The sequence below is a fragment of the Caloenas nicobarica genome, chromosome 13 (genome assembly GCF_036013445.1).
Source record: "Caloenas nicobarica isolate bCalNic1 chromosome 13, bCalNic1.hap1, whole genome shotgun sequence".
NCBI lineage: Eukaryota > Metazoa > Chordata > Aves > Columbiformes > Columbidae > Caloenas > Caloenas nicobarica.
In genome coordinates, this window is record NC_088257.1 from 16,940,001 (window position 1) to 16,958,606 (window position 18,606).

The 18,606-nt window shown below is 40.3% G+C and overlaps 1 protein-coding gene across 4 annotated transcripts in view; it reads left to right on the forward strand.

Annotated features, from left to right (window-relative positions):
- Window positions 1–18,606, forward strand: part of SLIT3 (slit guidance ligand 3) — a 499,513-nt gene that overhangs the window by 380,757 nt on the left and 100,150 nt on the right. For all 4 annotated transcript variants that reach the window (XM_065643840.1, XM_065643839.1, XM_065643841.1 and 1 more), the window contains 4 exons: window positions 1,121–1,271; window positions 2,465–2,539; window positions 11,495–11,638; window positions 15,119–15,262. In XM_065643840.1, the coding sequence (XP_065499912.1) occupies window positions 1,121–1,271; window positions 2,465–2,539; window positions 11,495–11,638; window positions 15,119–15,262 (514 nt within the window). The remainder of the gene's footprint in view (window positions 1–1,120; window positions 1,272–2,464; window positions 2,540–11,494; window positions 11,639–15,118; window positions 15,263–18,606) is intronic.

The window sequence follows — 18,606 nt, forward strand, 5'->3', positions numbered from 1 at the left end:
AATGAGCACTGGTGTATTTATCAGTCTGGGAAGGGGAAGCAGGTGATGAATGTCATCAAACCTCTAAAAAAAGATTTCAGCTCAGGTTTAAGTTTTTATTGATGTTTTCAGGTTCCTAAAAATTGAACTTGCTCAGACCGTTCCCGAGAAAGCCTTGCAATTGACTTTTAAAACTCTGGAAAGTTAAAACGTACTTTTGGGTAGTTGTGATCACTGGGCATTGCACAAGGTTCCTGAGACAACTCTGGTGCTTCCATTATGAAATACGAAGTGAGTGGGCAGGTTTTGCGTGGTGGGGGCTTGGCAATGCTTTGCTCACATGCACATTTGTGAATACTCCTGGTTCCTTGAAGCACAGCGATCAAATTTCCATCCTGCTGTTATTAAAAGAGAAAAACCAAACCAGAAAAGGACAGATTAGTTCACCGAGCCTAATTGGAAAAGCATTTTTTTGGAACGGGTCAAAAACCTAGTCAAAGAGGTCTGGCAATGATGGTATAATGGTACATTAGGGAGTGCTTCTCACTAAGTATGGTCTACCCGTTCCTTAATTAAAATGAAAATGATTTAAACTGCTATTACTTTCCTTCACTGTTTGTTTAACGTAGTTAATAAAGGTATCTAATTGTTGGAAACTCGACAAGGTTCTCTCATAAAAGATTGCTCTCAAAAATAACTCTAATAGCTGAGGTCTGAAAATGTTGGGCTTTTTAATGACATCTTTAAAAATCCTTTGTCAGTTGAGTGGACCAAGATAGCTCCTGCTTTCATGAGATCCTTTTTCCATGTTGCTGGACCAAGTTCCAAATGGGAAAAAGTGACTTTACTGGAGCTCATTTGAAGCAGACTCCAACAGCTAATTAGACGTGCTTCAGAAAATATCTTAACAAGTAGGCTTGTTGTACAAGGAATTAATTTATCAAGGGAAGAGTGAAAAAACAGAGGCTAGTCTTGGGACTAATATGAAGAATTGCTGAACAAAAATCTTTGGCAAGTATTAAAATTGCGCACAGGAGCTGGGAGCTGACAGGAGGCAGTGTTGAGAATAGATTCCATAAAATCTCTGATTGCTGCAGTTATCAGGAACTGTTTGCTGGAATATATTTTCCTTTTATTGCAGGGTCAGAGGATTACAGAAGTAAATTCACCGGGAAGTGTTTCATGGACCTGGTCTGTCCTGAGAAGTGTCGCTGCGAGGGGACAATTGTAGACTGCTCTAACCAAAAACTCACCCGGTTACCCGGTCACCTTCCTGAATACACTACTGATCTGTAAGTGCTGGCTCCCCAACACGTGCTCAGCAGGGCATGTTGGTTTTACTACTTTTTAAAGGCTATAAAAGGACCTCAGACTGATTGAAGGCACCTTCTACTTTAATCAACGTGTGAAAAAATGGGAAATTAATTTTATCTGAAAGGAGTGCCACACCTCTCTTGTTTCCTATGCCAAATGTGGGGATGAGAAAGGAGCCATGGCCCTGTATGTGCCTTCTTGAAGCGCTGACCTGTTATGTGACCCAAGCTGTATGGTTCCTTTCCATTCTACCTTTGAGTCCCTTATTTTTGCATCTGGTCATTTTTCTTTAAGCAATGGATTAACCCTTTTGAGTTGAATCTGTGATCAGGAGTTCTTTCCGTCTCAGCAGTGCCTGCTACTTGGGTGAGGTGGCTCTCACTAAAACTTATGTATTGTTACACTATCAGTGATTTTATGGAATTTATTTGCTTTTAGAGATTCTTCAGAATTATGAACGTAACATACTACTAAAGAGAGTATGAGAAAATAAGTTTATTACTTAGTAACTGAAGAATCTTTATCCTTTGTTATATTAGTAGCCCCTTCAAACACAATTCTCTTTTTGTGTTAGTATTTATTGTACTTAAGGTATTGTATTTAAACCTCCATAAAAATTGTTGATCTCTAGTTAAGATAGAAAAATATGAGAGAGAAACATCCAGAAGCACAGCAAAGTCTCTACATAGAAAAATTGAGCTACCTGTAATCAGAGAAAGAATTTTGCATCCCAAGCCTGCCAAGACAGTGGCCTTTGCATTAATTGTGGAGATCAGTAGACTTTGATGGGAAAGGACCTGAAAAACAGATGCCTTCTGTTTACATGGACCGCATCTCCAGTTGCATGTCTTCTGTAGCAGAATGCACGAGGGAGGTTTGGTCACTCCAACACGGCTGTGCAATGGTTAAGGTTGATAATCCTTTATCCTGTGCATTGGAAGAAGGTGTCATTCTGACACTGTCCTTTGGCTGAGCTTTTACTGTAGATACTCTTCTGTGTTCCCTTTCCTTCAAAGCTAAACTCGTTTCACTCCGGGAGTCCGAGAGAGATGGCAGACAGTGTCTTGCTTAACAAGGGTCATAGTTCTCTGTGTGGCAGCACTGTATGTCACAGTGATATATCTATAGACATCTGTGAGGTATTAAATGTCTCTTTGTTTGTTCCTATCAGGCGTTTGAATGACAATGATATTTCCGTTTTGGAAGCTACGGGACTCTTCAAGAAATTGCCCAACCTCAGAAAAATGTAAGTTTGAGTCGCTTGCTTATTAGAATGCATGCTGCCTTGGATTGTATGGAAAGAAGAAGGGATGATTTTTTTATTGTTTCGTACTGCAGTAGCAGAAATTGCTTTTTTAATGTGAATTTAAGGAAACTGAGTGAGTTGCCTGTTAGATGGACAGGCCCAGTTAAACCGCAGTGACAGATGGAGATCCCTAGGCTGACATTTCAGTATTCTTCAGGCTCTATTTCTTGAAGTCTTTGCATCGTGGAGACTGATGGGAATTCTGTCCCAGAATTTATTCAAATGTATGTTTATTGTTAGAGATGGCTACAAAGTTTAGCATTTCGGTTTTGTCTTTTGGATATACTGCGTGACTCCAACTAGTGTGATTGTTTCAAATAGTCAAAGGAAAATAATATTACAAGATATAGATGATAACATCTTCTTTTGATCATTATTGTTTTAGAGAGGAAACTCAATTAGCTAATTTAGAGACCCATTATTCAAATATATCTATATAATTCTCTTAAGAGCCTGAGTCCTGACACTGTACAACATATATACTTAACAACAGCTGTGTTGTAGAAAGAGGATCATATGTTAGATACCTCCCAATAGCCTTCTAAATGGATCTTTCTGAAGTTATTTAAAGCTTTAAGCCTCTGTCCCCATTGCTAATGTTTCATCTAACTGTTTACTTCTAGTAAGATTTTATTGCGAGAGTCAAGGTAATTTAGGGAACCCAACCAACCAGGCTTTTTGTTCTGCATTCACGTCTCATGGTTCCTGCCATCTGGAGCTCCCCGGTCATTTGAACCCTTGTAAAATCTCAGGGGCTTTGGAGACAACTGCAGTGGGATTCTTTTATCAGTTGTATTTCTGCAAGAGGTTCAGATGCAGCACTGCAAGTTTGGGAGTGGGGATTGTATTTGTGCAAGTACAGGCCACCAGACTTAGGGAATTAGCCTCGCATTTTATGAATGGTCCATAAGTTGTAGCTACAGTGCACTTAGAAAAAGTTATTGACGTTCTTGAAGTGCTGTGTTGTCTATGTAAGTAGATAGTAAATGGGAATGAAAAATGCACGGTGTATAGAAGTATACACAGATTGGAAAGCATTTGTCCCCATCAAACCTTCACGATTTACGTTTCGAAAATTGGAGAAGTGTGATAGCTGGAATAATTTCTTTCATTTTATTTAAAATTTACCGTAGCCAAGTTGTGGTGCTGTCCTTCCCATTCCAGTCAATCACTCAGGTAGGAGGGATGCCTCCACGGGGCTGGATTGCTACGCATAAATGCAGCGTGAAACAATTACGCGAGCTTTTTTTGAGAGTTTGTTTCTCTGAGGCAAAAACTCTTTCTGCTCTGTTCTCGGTAGGTGATGAGAACTGAGGTGTGCAGGTGCAGTTCAAACGGATGGCAAAAAGAAGTTGTGCCCACACCTCACAAAAAGTGTCTCTCATATGGATTTTTGGTGACAGCCTCCAAGAGAGGCCCTTTTGGTAATCTTTGTAGCTGAACTAATTTATTTTTTTCTACCTGATGTTGTAAAGAAGTATCTCAATTTGAATAGAGGGATTTTCTGAAAAGGGTGGTTTTTTCGTATAAGCAGAGCAATATTTCAGCCATGACCTCACTCAGTAGCTTAATCCTCAAAAAGCCAGATTAGACTTCTTTTTTTTGAATTATCCTAGTTCATTTTGTGAAGGGAAAGGGTTACCAGGAAAAAGAAAAAAAGGAAAAAAAAAAAAAAAAGAACAGGCCTCTCTCCATCATGCAAGAAGGGAAATGTAGGGAAATACCAGTGGCTAGAATTGCTGCTGCTAATGCTTAACGCAGCAGCTCTCTGTGTGTGGCAGGTATGGGATGCCTGTGCTCTTCATTAAGTCTTACTGCTGCTATCAAATTAAGGAGGAAGAATATTGAACCAAGCCCCCATTTTTCAGTGTGTATAAGGGACAAGAAATTTTACTGTTATTTGTTTGGCAATATTGGCTCTGCCCCATCATATTCCTTGTCTGTTCAAGTGTTAAAGGAAAACAGCAGGTGGAGGAATCTGTCTGGAAATTGCATTGCTACCTAGGCTTAAGAAAACAGTTCGGAGCGTTGCAATGGCAGACCATTAGCCTAAATTGCCTTTTTTTTTTCTTTCTTTTTATTCAATCTCTGTAATTCTCTTTCTTCTGAAAAGTGCGAATATCTGGAATCTGGATAACCGAATGGGCATTTGAATGATGGCCCTCTGATTGACGTAACTTCTTAATACTGCCTGGGATCGGTAGAACAAATACTTGAATAAAGAAATGTGCCCAGTCCCAAACTTTGCACATTCTGGAATTCAGTGTCCTGCATTGTCTTGAGAGACACTGGAAGATGGCATCTGAAGAACAACCTCAAGTGAAAAAAATCTCTAGGAGATGAGTTCCTAAAATGCAAATTTTCCGAAAAATATGTCTTGCAGTCTCCTTGGATTGTGGGAGGAATCTTAAATCTCTTTGTTAAAGACTAAGAATTCAGCCAAATTGTAACGGATTTTTACAGGGAAGATGTATCCTTTGAATAAAACACCTACATGGTAGTTACCAATTAACAAATTTGAAATCAGAATTTGAGTGCTTCGGGCTTTTCACAGAAAGATTATCAGAGTTTTGAGATATGAGAAAAAAGGTATTTTGGCTAGCTTTATTTCCAGGAGTAGGTGAATTTCCTTCTTTTTTCTGTTTCATTAAAAAACCAAACAAACAAAACCCCAAACAAACAAACAAACTAAAAAGTATCTACCTCTAAACATGAAAAGGACATCTGACAGTTCATTCTTTTAAATCTTGCCAATATTATAAAGTAAACATTAAAAAAATGGGAAGTGTCAGACCACCTTTGCAAAAGATGGTACTGCCAGCCTCACCTCTAATATATAATTAGATTTTGGGGTGTAATTTTTCTGTAAATATTCCTCCTAAGCTGAATCTTATTGTATGATGTGTCAGCCCAGGATTTAATACATTTTAATGCAAACCAAAATTGAATTCTTGATATAGAAATTTAAAGGTCACAGATACATAATGCAAAGTTATGCCACATTTTGTTTAGGAATTAAATTGCTAATATTACCCTGCTGGTTTTTAAAAGGTTAACATGTCTGCATATGCCTTTAAAAACAAAAAAATCAACTTGAATAATTAGCTGCAAAATCCCATATACATAATGCTACTTTCATAACCTAAATTTTAATCCATCTTTGTTTAATATTTTTTTACAGTAGAATAAAAAGGTTGATGTATGTTCCTGTAGACAGATCTAACCTGATCCAGAAGTAATTTACTGCGTCCTCCAATGGGTTTTGCAAAATGCCCTGAACTCTGTGTTGCTTTCATTGCGTTCTTACCATATTACCTCACCTGATCTTGCAAGTGTAACGGGACGATTTGTCTCTGGAAGTTAACGTCTCATTACAGTGCCTTCCAGCCTCCCAGAACCGTGTTGCTGCTGTTGTGCAGCGAGCAATTTGAATCTGCATGAAGTGCAGGAGAAATGCAGGGCTGCGTTTCTGAGCTCTGTCGCTGACTCGGGTTTTTGGGGATATCCTGTCCCTGGGAAATAAAAGGCTCCAGGACCTGCTGCCCTCCAGCCTTGGGAGCTGGAAGCTTCTGCCTTTCAGTGGGAGATCTTTTCACTCAACATGGCAAGATCTCGCATCAGGCAGGGCTGAGGGGCAACGCTGCCGTTCACGGAGGTAAGGGTTTGACTGTTGTGGAAGGGAGCAGTTCTTTGCTCACAGCAACTATCAAATTCAGCTTGAAGCAAGCAGTGGGGACCCCGGGACTCCCTGGGACTGCCTCGAGTTGTTAATCAGTGAAAAAACCTTCCAGTGCTTGGGGACTCCGATGACAGTGGGAGCCTGGAGGGGTCTCTGGCCACGGCAGACAGGTTCAGGTGACAAAACCCGGTGGGTACCTCACTCGGTGGGAGCACAGAGATGCAGTTGCTGGCTGAAAGGGGATGCTGACCCACAGGGAGAGCCTGCAGCTCCAGATGTCAGCTCCAGGTCCTGCCCAACCCCTGGTGCCCACGGGAAATCAGTGCGACCGGGACTGGGAAAGGGACCCGGGATTCCTGGGGACAGCAAGGTGACCACGAGCCAGCACTGGGCCCTTGTGGCCAGGAAGGGCAATGGTACCTGGGGTGGATTAGAAGGGGGGTGGTCAGTAGGTCAGAGAGGTTCTCCTGCCCCTCTGCTCTGCCCTGGTGACAGCGCATCTGGAATATTGTGTCCAGTTCTGGGCCCCTCAGTTCCAGAAGGACAGGGAACTGCTGGAGAGAGTCCAGCGCAGCCACGAAGATGCTGGAGGGAGTGGAGCATCTCCCGTGTGAGGAAAGGCTGAGGAGCTGGGGCTCTGGAGCTGGAGGAGACTGAGGGGTGACCTCATTCATGGGGATCAATATGGAAAGGGGGAGTGTCAGGAGGATGGAGCCAGGCTCTTCTGGGTGACAACCAGTGATAGGACAAGGGGCAATGGGTGCAAACTGGAACACAGGAGGTTCCACTTAAATATGAGAAGAAACTTCTTCACGGTGCGGGTGCCAGAGCCTGAACCAGGCTGCCCAGGGAGGTTGTGGAGTCTCCTTCTCTGCAGACATTCCAACCCGCCTGGACACCTTCTGTGTAACCTCCTCTGGGTGTTCCTGCTCCGGCGGGGGGGTTGCACTGGGTGAGCTTGTGAGGTCCCTTCCAACCCCTGACATTCTGGGATTCTGTGATCCCCACTGAGGTCCCAGCAGATGTTTCTCTAGAGAGAAAAGTAGCAATGAGTTCACATTCAGAATAAAAGGGTGAACTGCCATACCTCATGCACTGCTGGGGACAAAGAGGACTGAGCTCTTTTCTGGGAGAAGAACAATAAAAATATTTACTGCAGAACCTGAAAGGGACATCTAATGGTTCATTCTGTTAAATCTTGGCTAAGTTACAAAATGGACTCAAAATATGGCCTTATAATAGAAAGTGTCAGGCTGTCTTGGCAATTGCTGGTACTGCCAACCCCACCTCTAATATATAATTGGTTTTGGAGGCTTAATTTGTCTGTAAATATTTCTCCCATGTTAAATTGTGTGGAATGTCAGCCCAGGATTTAACACATTTTACAGTCAAAATGAAAACGAATCATGATAAAATTTGCAGACTGGAAGTCAGTTTCAAAAACAGAATCTCAGGTTACTCAGGGAGGTAAAAGTAGTTTGTATCCTTGGAAACAGCTGTTACCCGCTGTTCTTTCCCCTAAGCATACGTTTTACCATGGCAATTGAGGTTGCAGTCGTCTGTCACTTGCTGTACAGAATCGGACTTTATTTTCTGGAAATGATATTGTAGAGAGTGTTGTGGTACGCGGCATTTGGGCACATCATGTGCCTCCCTTTTTTCCCAGCGAGGCCATCAGGCTGCTCTGCTGAATGAATGGGGGAGAGTCACTGGCTCTACTTCTCTGTCTGGAGCGATTCCGACTTGCGGTGCCACCCAGCTTCTAGGAACTCTAGAAAAAGCTCTATAAAAGCCAGTCAGACTGTTGGTAAACACTATAAAACCTTCTCAGCATCCTCCAGAAGAATGCAACAGCGTTGGGGTTTTCCTTCTAACATATACTTTAAAATTACAAACGCATCACGAACGGACACAGATGTTCTAGGGAAAGCCCCGCTCAGAACAGGCTGTTTGTGTGACAAAACTGCCGGGTTTGGGTGAGACCGGGCACAGCCTTTGCAGTTGGGCCGTGCTCTGGAGGCTGTTTTTGCGGAACGTGTGTCGGTAACGCGGCGATGAATGCTAAAATTGACCCAGCAGGTACAGCAGGATAAATGGTTCTATTAAATCTAAGTAGAATCCGTCTTGTTCTGTGTTGAACTTTAAAAAATCAACAGAAATAATATTACCATAAACTTTAGCCATAAAGGAAATATAGTCTGACTGAAAAGTGAGCTGCGTGAACAATGTCACCTTGATAGCTTCTCAGATCTGTTCATTCCCTATTCACAGCCCCACATAAAGTAAACCCAGGCTTTCTGAAAATTTATTTTGACCTCTTGCCCAAAATAGAAGTCTGGAAATAGGATTAAACTTTGTCACCAGAATAAATCAGGGAGTCCTTATGGAAACAATAACCTTTATTGAGTGTCCAGGTTGTCTGTCGGTTCCCAGTTGGGTCCTGCCAGAGGGCACAGGTATATTGGGAAATACCCAAGACTCATTTTCTTTTCCGCTATCTTCCAGTATTTCAAGAAGAATTCCTTATAGAAGCTAAATGTTGCAAGAGTATGGGGCTTTTCTATAATGGGAGTTTGCTGTAAAGTCTGTCACAAGTTTTCTTCTGATAATAAAAAAATTCCTTGTCAAGTGGTATGAAAGATTCTTTTAGTGCTGGGAAGGAGGGAGTAGAGCTTTCTGAGTTGCCGAGCAGGCAGAAGTTTTGTTGCTTTCATTTCTCAAGATTTGTATCAGCTGATTATTTTTGCTGGTAATTCTAGACTGAAAAGTATGTAATTTTTCATGTTTATTATTCTAGTAGGTCAGAATTTAAGGAGGATTTTTTTTTTTTTTAGTGAATGAGTGCTGTCATCTACCATTTTTTTTGTTGCATTTTGATATGGGAGGCTTTAATTCAAGAAGACAGATAAAGAAATCCAGGTTGACAGAGCATCTGCTTTGACAACACTCCAAGCAGGATTGCACGGCAGTATCTTTGCCTATTTATTATTGTAAAGCTCGTCTTTTCTCTGCCTTGCAACTTTGATTTCACCATAGCAAATATTTTGCATGGGAAAGGTATATATAATATGCTGCTGCTGAAACTGTGAGCATATTTTTGAATAATTTTGTGTTGTTGAAATGATTAGGAATTATTAATTCAAATGAGTGAAGTTCCCTATCTACAAAAGTTCTTTGGCAGCAATTAAAATTCAGATGATTTGGCTTATATAAATGTGCCAATTCCTTTGGAAATTATGGCCGGCCTTTTTGTCCAATATTGGCTCTTTTTTGCCTTAAATATCTAATCATACATTAAAATTGCACCCATGCTTTAGTATATGTGACTAGATATCTTTAGATGGTAAAAACTAATAAAACTTTGTAACTACAAGCATAGGTCATTTTGCAATCTCTGAATTGAAAGTCAAAGTCTTTTTTGTATTGTAGTAACTCTCCCTCACTTCTCACCACAAACATTTGCTTATTTATTCATTTATTTTTGTGCAAATATGCATCATGGAATGATCTTTACCAGGAAAGGGATCACTGGGAGCATTTATTTATGTCAGCATTCAAAAGAGATGCTGAGCTATAAACATTTCCACCAGAGAAATAGCTGAGCCCCAAAATTAAATGCATATGTCAGAATATCCTTCCTTGACTTGCTTTGACACTGAACATAAACTCTTCATGTGAATGTTAGCACAAAGCACTAAACTTCTGGAAAGCAAAATCTGCATGTAAGTATTTCTGTGTGTTTTTATGTTATTTTTGGCTGATTGCTGGCATACTCTTGTTCTTTCTGATCACAGACTGCACAAGAGGTGATGGGCCACATGCCGTAGGGCCCGCTGTCTGACAGTTCTTCAGCAGACATTAACCAGCGTACTCGAGTTTCCCACATGTAACATATCTCCAAGACTCAACTCTTTTTTTTTTTTAAGTGATGACTTCTGCAAAGAGCAAGACCCACATTATTTCTATCGGTGGCCAAGCTGTCCTGTTGCCGTGTCTTCTGTCAACTTTTATCCCAACAAGATTGCCTGTTCTCCTGAGCAGAGTAGCCCAGGTGTTAATCTGATACCTTGTCATTTGTTTTATATCACCTGGAATTGGATTTTGAAGCTATTACTCATGCTGCGTGTGTACTGGGATCATTTCTTGAAGAATGAGCTATTCAGTATAAGTAATAGTGTTGGAACTTGGCATCTTCTTGGGAGCAAGAGATACTTTTTGCTTTCTCTTTTTTGTTGTAGACAGTAAAATAAAGAATAGTGTTTCCTGTCATAAACCTAAACAAATAGGATTATTCATCATAATCTGTACAGAGCATCGTAAGAGATGCTTGAAGAACTGAGGCCTAAGGTTTTGGTATGCTTAAGGCCTTTTATAGAAATGTTTTAAATAATTAAATGCCATTTATTTTTGTGCCTCTCTAATGGCATTTTATCATTCAGAAGTTTTCTATTCACTGTGTTTTTCTCAAATATGAAGTATTCAAAAGATTCATTTTGCATTTCATCAGAACTTCATTTGACTTTGTAGGTTGCAGTTTTCCAATGTAGATCTATAAGCAAACATCTTGAGACTGTTTAGGCAAAGTAAATATTTAGAAAATAATGCTGTATATTGCAGTAGCTGTGAATTGAGAAGTAAGCGTACTCGTTTAATTTTGAATGGTGGTGTTAAATTTAAGTGCCTGGGAGTTCATGGATGCACATACTAAAATTCGTATCAGATACGTGGAGTCGCACGGTTTTGTATGTTACTCCAGTGCTGGGTCTAAAAAGAGTAAAGGTCCTGGTACACTAAATAAGAGTGGTCCATGCATCAGTGTGTGGTACCTATTTCAGCGGTAGTGACATGAGCTGATTCTTGCCAGATGAGCACCCAGTCCCACGCATGGTCCGTAACTTCATGAGAAATCCCCACTTATTGAATACCTGTGAGCCTTATAAGCAAGAATGACATGAGGTGTAAGAGCTGGTAATTCCATTAATTTAAATACTCTTGATATAGCTGACATAATTGTGGTTTTGATGAGTGAAGGGGAGCTACTTGTACGTATGGCAGGTATACTTTTGAACTTCTTTATGTTTTTGCTGAATGAATATCCCTCTAGATAATCACTAAAAGGCATATATTCTTCCTGTCTTCCTCCTTCCGCTGTGATGACATATGCTTGGAATAAAACACTATTAATTTTCTTATTGTGCCTGGTTGTGTCCTCCCAGAAATCTGAGCAACAATAAGATCAAGGAGATCCGAGAAGGCACATTTGACGGAGCTTCAGGAGTGCAGGAACTGATCCTGACAGAGAATCAGCTGGAATCAGTGCATGGACGAATGTTTAGAGGCCTCACAGGGCTAAAGACATTGTAAGTGCAAAGACCCGTCTTCCTCTGTTCCTCTGTGAGTTGAGTGGGAGTGCTGAAATTCAGCAATGTCTGCTGAAATATCCATTGCTACACACCAAGCTCTAAGGCAGGGTCTTGTATCGATGTCGTGAAGTCTTCAATATATTTCTAGTCCTCAGTAAGTTTGAGATTTGCCTGCTATTTCTGTGAAAAAATGGATTTTCAGGAATTTCAGGAGCAACATGATGGCGAACCCGTCATGGTTTAATCATTTAATACTTTTATTATTTTGGTATTTCCTATGGAAACAAGGCACATAGGAGCTGTCTATTTGCTATCTGTTAGTCCATCCTCCCATGCTGCCTCCACCCAAACTGCTTAAACCAGTCCTAGGAGTAGGCTAGGAGCCTAAAAGATTTTCAATATCCTGCAAATGATATGAAATCAGTAGGTAGGGAGAGAAGAAAGACTCAGGTTATTGCTGCCACCGAAACAGGTATAGCTAAGCAACTTTAAGGCAGGTATAACCAAACTGTCACCAGTCCTGCGGACAGAAGGTGACCGGCCACTCGCTCTGTGCCAGGTGTAGTAGCTACGAGCGCAGACACTAGCCACAGCATGCTCTTCCTTGCACACACCAAGTACCATAAAAATTATGCATGGAGATACAATTATTGTGGTTGTGGTTGGGGAGAGTCCAAAGGAGACACAGAGCCCAAATGCATAAGAAGTCAGCTTGGTATTACTTGAGTGCTTACACAATTTTTGTAATTTGTTTCGGAGGACTAACACTTATACATAGAATCGTAGAATCATAGAATGGTTTGGGTTGAAGGGACCTTCCCAGCTCCCCCAGTGCCCCCTCTGCCATGAGCAGGGACATCTGCCCCAGCTCAGGTTGCTCAGAGCCCCGTCCAGCCTGGCCTGGGATGTCTCCAGGGATGGTTCAGCCACCACCTCTCTGGCCAACCTGGGCCAGGCTCTCACCACCCTCAGGGCCAACAATTTCTTCCTCATGTCTGGCCTGAATCTCCCCTCATTTAGTTTAAAACCATCACCCCTTGTCCTGTCGTAACACACCCTTCTAAAAAGTCTGTCCCCATCTTTCATCCCTTTTAAGTACTGAAAGACCACAATAAGGTCTGTGTGAAGCCTTCTCTAGGCTGAGAAACATAAACTCACAGTACCTTCATGTTAAAAGTCATATGGGAAGAAGGAACACAGGCAAGATTTCAAGATGGTATCTAATCCACCCATTGATCATTCTGAGAAGCAGTCAGGGACTAGGCTTCTGGTGACAGAAAAAAACAGATGATATGTATGATCTGTATGTGAAAAATACCCTTCCTGCATAGTCTTCCCTACTGTAGAAAGCAAGCATTTTGGCTAGAAGGATGCTGTCAGTAAATAGACTCTGGGAATCAAAATGCAATTTAAAATCTGCACTTTATTCATTAGCAGCAAATACTTCTTGTGTTGCAAAGTATCTGTCACAATTACTTCAGTCCTTACTCAAGTCTAAAAAGAAATTAAAGTTTCACTTCAAGGACTGTAATGACGAATAGGGAACTTTTCTTTTGCTATTCATTTTTTTTTCCTGTGGTTACAGGCATCTGTTCTTTAATTTAATGTATGCGCTTCGCGAAGGCATTTGAAAATACTGTCCATAGATACTAAATTAATTTTTATACTGTAAAGCAGCCTGTGGCAGTGCTCCTAAACGAAATTCAGCATTTTTTAGTAAAAAGATGCTTAACATTCAAGCTGTCCTGCTGACCTGACCTACATTTCCCCCTATCCGATAAAGCAGTCTAAATATACACAGCATGAGGTGCAGATCTGGCAGTATACGTTTTCCTTCAGGAAGGTCACGCAGTGCATGGTGAACCATGATACGAAACCAAAGGTTTTGGCTTGAGGGACCTGCATTTCTACGCATTAATTGACTTCCTCTGAGCATTAACATTGTGATCTTTTACAAAGAGACCGCACTGCACAGTCATGGTCCAGTTTTTCAAGGAGCGAATGTTTCCTGAAATGTAAGAAATTGCTGCGCAAGACGTATTGGCATCCAGATTCAGTCACCCCATCTTGCGGTACTGCTGCCTGATATTTTGCATACAGAATGGAGAGAATATTCCCTGCTGCTACTCAGCCACTAAGGGCCTTACTTCTCTTATTTACTACCCTGTTCATTTTAGAGCCTGTGGTCTGGACTCGGCTCTCAGGCGGGTTAGTACTCCCCATGTAAGGCGTGTGTCTCTGTGCCCCGTGACTTCTGCGACACAGTTTTACCCCAGTTGCAAACCAAAACTGTAGAGACCGCAGTGCCTGTGGTGGTGGCTGTACATGGAGAACAGGTAATGCTAAAGCAATGCAGTGTTCGGCTCCTAAACACTGAGTGTTTGTTGATTACCTTGTGAATTTCTTCCAAGCCGTATCTAATATCTCTTTGGTGTTTTTCAAGCATCTATTGATGTAGCGTCTAAATGCCCAGCTGGCAGATACCAATCTGAGATTTAAATCCAGACAACTAAGGGAGTCTGAATTTTCATTGTTCATTGCATTAATTTGATACAAAGGAAATAACCCTCCTCAATTTGGAGGATCAATTCACTGGAACTGCAGCATGAGCTGCATATATTTTGTGGATTTTTGGTAACATGCTTTAATTCGGAATAATTTTTTGCCTAAGTAGGAATATTACAACTGTGTAGTGGTGTTTACAGATGCAGATGCTGATAAGCATGCAGTGTAACAAATACACACGAGCCTTTTTTGCCATGGAGTGAAACAAGATACTACAGTCTTTGAGATTAATTGGGCTTTATCATCAAGTTCGTTGTTACCATAACAACTCAGAGATGTATCTTCCAAAACACAGCACTAATTCATCTGGTATGAGCACTGAGCAAAGACCATTTTTTAGGATGGTTACTGCTTTCTGTCTTGTCAATTAATGATTATAATGACATTTCAGAGCTTGCGTTGGGTCTGGAAATCTTTCCTAAGTTATGGCTTTATTTCTACTGAGGATGCTGTTTCCTTCCATACCTTTGCAGTGTGGATTACAGAAAAAAAAATCCATGATAGGAGTAGTAGAGTAATGTAGCTGTTATAGCATTGTTAGTGTCACACATTTCTGGAAGTCTTTTCTCAATTGTTCTCTGAATTACGTATCCGCTTACTCTCAGATATTTACTAAATTAAGCCTTTAGTTTTTCTTTCAAGTTTGCCACTAGTCATAATTTGAATTGCATACTGCTTTCAGCTGTGGAGCTCTCATCAGCTTCTAACGTTGTGTGGAAGAAATGCGTTTGAAATTCATGAGACCATTTACATGCATTTAGCCCTCCTCTAGCTGTGTTGTACTTCAGCAATCAATAAAAATAGAGAACAGTGCTTGCCAAAGCATCTGTTGATGCCCTAGATAAAGGACCTCCTATCCTGAAATTGTACCTCCTCCCAGTAGTTCCTAATTCCCTGTTTTAATCCTTTCAGGATGCTGAGGAGCAACTCTATCAGCTGTATAAACAACGACACCTTTGCTGGACTGAGCTCGGTGAGGCTGCTTTCTCTGTATGACAATCACATCAGCACTATCACGCCTGGAGCTTTCAGCACATTAGTCTCCTTGTCTACGATGTAAGTTATCTTTTTATGGTATAAACATGTCACGATGCCGTTATTCTGTGCTTTCCTTTTAAGATTCCAACGTTTGGGTTTCAAAATCAAACTACTTATTGATCACCTATGGAAAACCTCATTTAGGGAAAGAAAACCCCATCCTGCTGAAATCACAGGTTTGATGTATTTGGGGTGTGATGTAGAAAAACATCTGGATTGCTTTAGCCGGAGTGGCTGACAGATCTCGGAGGTTGCCAGCCTCAGGCAGGACCACTGCATGTTCTGCCGGGTCACAGCCTAGTGCGGTGCACAGCAGAAGTTCATGTAAAACAACCTCTGCGGACTCAGAAGTGCATAGGTTATCATGCCCTTCAGTTCCCTGAAGCTGCTTTAGTTTCAGTAGAGTCTAATTTTTTAAGAACAGCTTTCTTGGATTTCGGTTAAATTAGTTAAATACCAGAAGAAATCTACTAGGTAATGCTTACATTTTCAGACGAGCCTAAGAGGACAAAATACTCCAGTCCTACTGAATGTGAATTTGAAAATCCCAACCTAAGCTTTTCTGATAATTCCTTTATATTTCTCAAGCCTTCTTTGAAGTATTTCCCTTGCTTCTTAAGCACATTTACATGTGTTTTGTAGTATGTCCATTGTAATAAAGTACAGACAGATAAATATGGAAAGAAAGTCTTCTCTTTGTTTCCAGCTGTGAATGGGGACCTTGATGTTGCTGTTAGTGGAGGTTGTCAGCTTAATTCCCTTCACACTGCCCTGAAAATACATCCTAATTGTCCAGTCAAAATAAACTATTGGTGCTATTACATTTCAGATTTTTAAAGCATTCTCCATCATGTTTGGGAGAAGAAAGAAGTGTCGAATCTCAGCTGTTGTGTTGCTCACACTTTCATTTTGTTGTTACAACTTTTCACCAGCAAATCAGTTTTCATTTTGGCATTAGCTCCACGCAGCATCAAGAACACAGACTTTTCTTCCCTTTACTTTTTGTAGTCCCAAAAGCCTCCTTGAACTTGATGGATAAAGAAAACACAAGCAGACTGTTTTTACTGGCTGTTTTCTCGCGCAGTTGTGTCTGTGCTTCCTTCCGAGGGTCCCTGAATAGCTGCGACTCTCTCAATAAGTCTATAAAGTCCCTACCTTGTTTCCGTGGAAGCATCTGTCATATTTTGTTAGCAGGTAGCCCACTTCCTTCTTTTTTTCAGCTGTGGGTGAAGATTATTACAATATCTAGCAACAGCAATTAAAGCTACTGCCAATTAGAATGGATTGCTTTGGCACTGACTTGTAGTCATGTTGGTCATGGCAAGTTCCTAGCTGTGTCTTAATGAAAAAGTTTCTTCTTTGACACATTTTCACTTTACGCTCGATCCGCAGACAGGAGAAGGCATGCTTTTGACTTCTTTAGACATTGATTTAAGGCCATTGTAATATTTCACATATGAATGCAAAATTCAGATGTGTCCATTTCCTGGCAGTGCTCTGTTGTAGGTGGATATATTAGATGACAACACTACTGAAGATAGATAGGATGACTGCTTTTCCTGTTCAACCCACACTTTGTGAGTTAATCAGGATTTGTAATGACTCTTTTTTTTTTTTTTAATCTATTAATGTGAGCCAGAAATTCATACAACATTGAACATTTCCATTTTTATCTTGGCATATTTACAGCACTAGAAAATATTGCTCCTTTGGTTATTACTCTTTGTGAATCAGCCCCATTGATATTCTCAAAACACAGACAGCTCTGAAAATAATGCCCTGACTAATGGTTTTCAATAGAGCAAGAACATCTCCTTTGTAAGTTACTGTGAAAAAAATAGCATTTTTTTATGTTATTAGTCAAACTAGGTACTGTAGCATCCTAATTTGAAGTGTGCTTGCACTTGTGCATACAGAGAGTTCAGTCATGTCTTTCAGTCCTTACACAGTCAAGTTGGGCATATTTGCAAGCAGAACTGGTTTTCCATGAATTATTATTAAAATAGCTGCATGGAGCTAATGCCAGAGTGATAACTGGTTCATCAGAATGACACACAACTGTTCTAGTATAAACTTAACCTGAACTCCAGGATATATTTTCCACATAATTTCAACAATGTGTTTCAGCATGTTTTTCTAACAGGTTGCTAGAATCCATTTAAATAGTTAATATTATGGCGGCTTTGCAATTTTTAAGAGACACTTGTAGTAGGATACGCGTATTTCATTCCTCAAGACTTCTATTCCCTCTTGATTTTAAAAATATGTCTATGTCCTTGAGTAAATACTTCTGGATTTCATGTTAGTACAACATCTTGGCTAAAAGCTTGATTGCTTTGCTTCTGTTTGAGTGGTTAAATCACTCTCTTATGTGTAGGAACTCTGATTACTAACTATGAAATTTTTATAACAATCTGTCTGCCCAACATTACTGTTTGTGATTTGAGAACTCCACTTGAATAGCCAGATCCCAAAATAAAGCTTTTGCAAATAATTGGCCTTTCTGGACTTAAAATTGCTTTTCAAGTGGAGTAGGGAATCTCTTGTCCCACGTGATACTTCATAGAGAGCCTTGATCTTACATTTTTTCCAGAAGGTGCATCACAGTTGTGCTGTGGATGTAGGGACATGTATGAACTTCACACTGCTTTAGAGCAAAAAAGGATAACATTTAGGTGTTGTTAAAATGGCAGGAGGACATGTGTAATGCATGACAAGATAAATTTGTCCTTTTTTAAATTTGAATTTCAAAACAGTAGATTTGTTTCTGTTTTTGTTTTCTGTATTTATTCATTTTATATGTAACAACTTATTTCTTTCTTAGTTCCTAAGAAAAGCACAATCCAAATTCTAATCCAAGGATTTAATAGCTCTTAGATTATTTGTTAGCCTCTGTTTGCCAAGAAGAAAAGGGGGTTTGAGGACAGTTATCGCTGCTCAGCTAGCAAGCAGTAACACATTGTCAATGCAACCTCACCTCTGTGTAAAGGGATTATTACCATTTTGATGCAAGCATTTTGTAGATTGAACATTTGAATGTTTCGGAAAGTTCTTGACATGTCCCGATAAGATGCTCTCTAGATGTGCAAAATGTTCTTTACATTCAGAGCTGCTGGTTTTCCAGAAACCTGATTATGTACACCTGTTGTTTGTTTCCAATTGTGGATTATTTCATTCTAAAGATTTGAGTCACGGAAGTTGTTCTGTGAATATGATCTCACGCTCTTCCATCAGTGGAACAAATGGCCTTTGAAGCATTGGTTCACTTAGCACTGGAGGTTTAAACATTTGGTTTAAACACTCTGTTCATGCCAAAGTATGTCAGTATGGAAAATATACAAGGCATCCTGCATGTGCTCCCA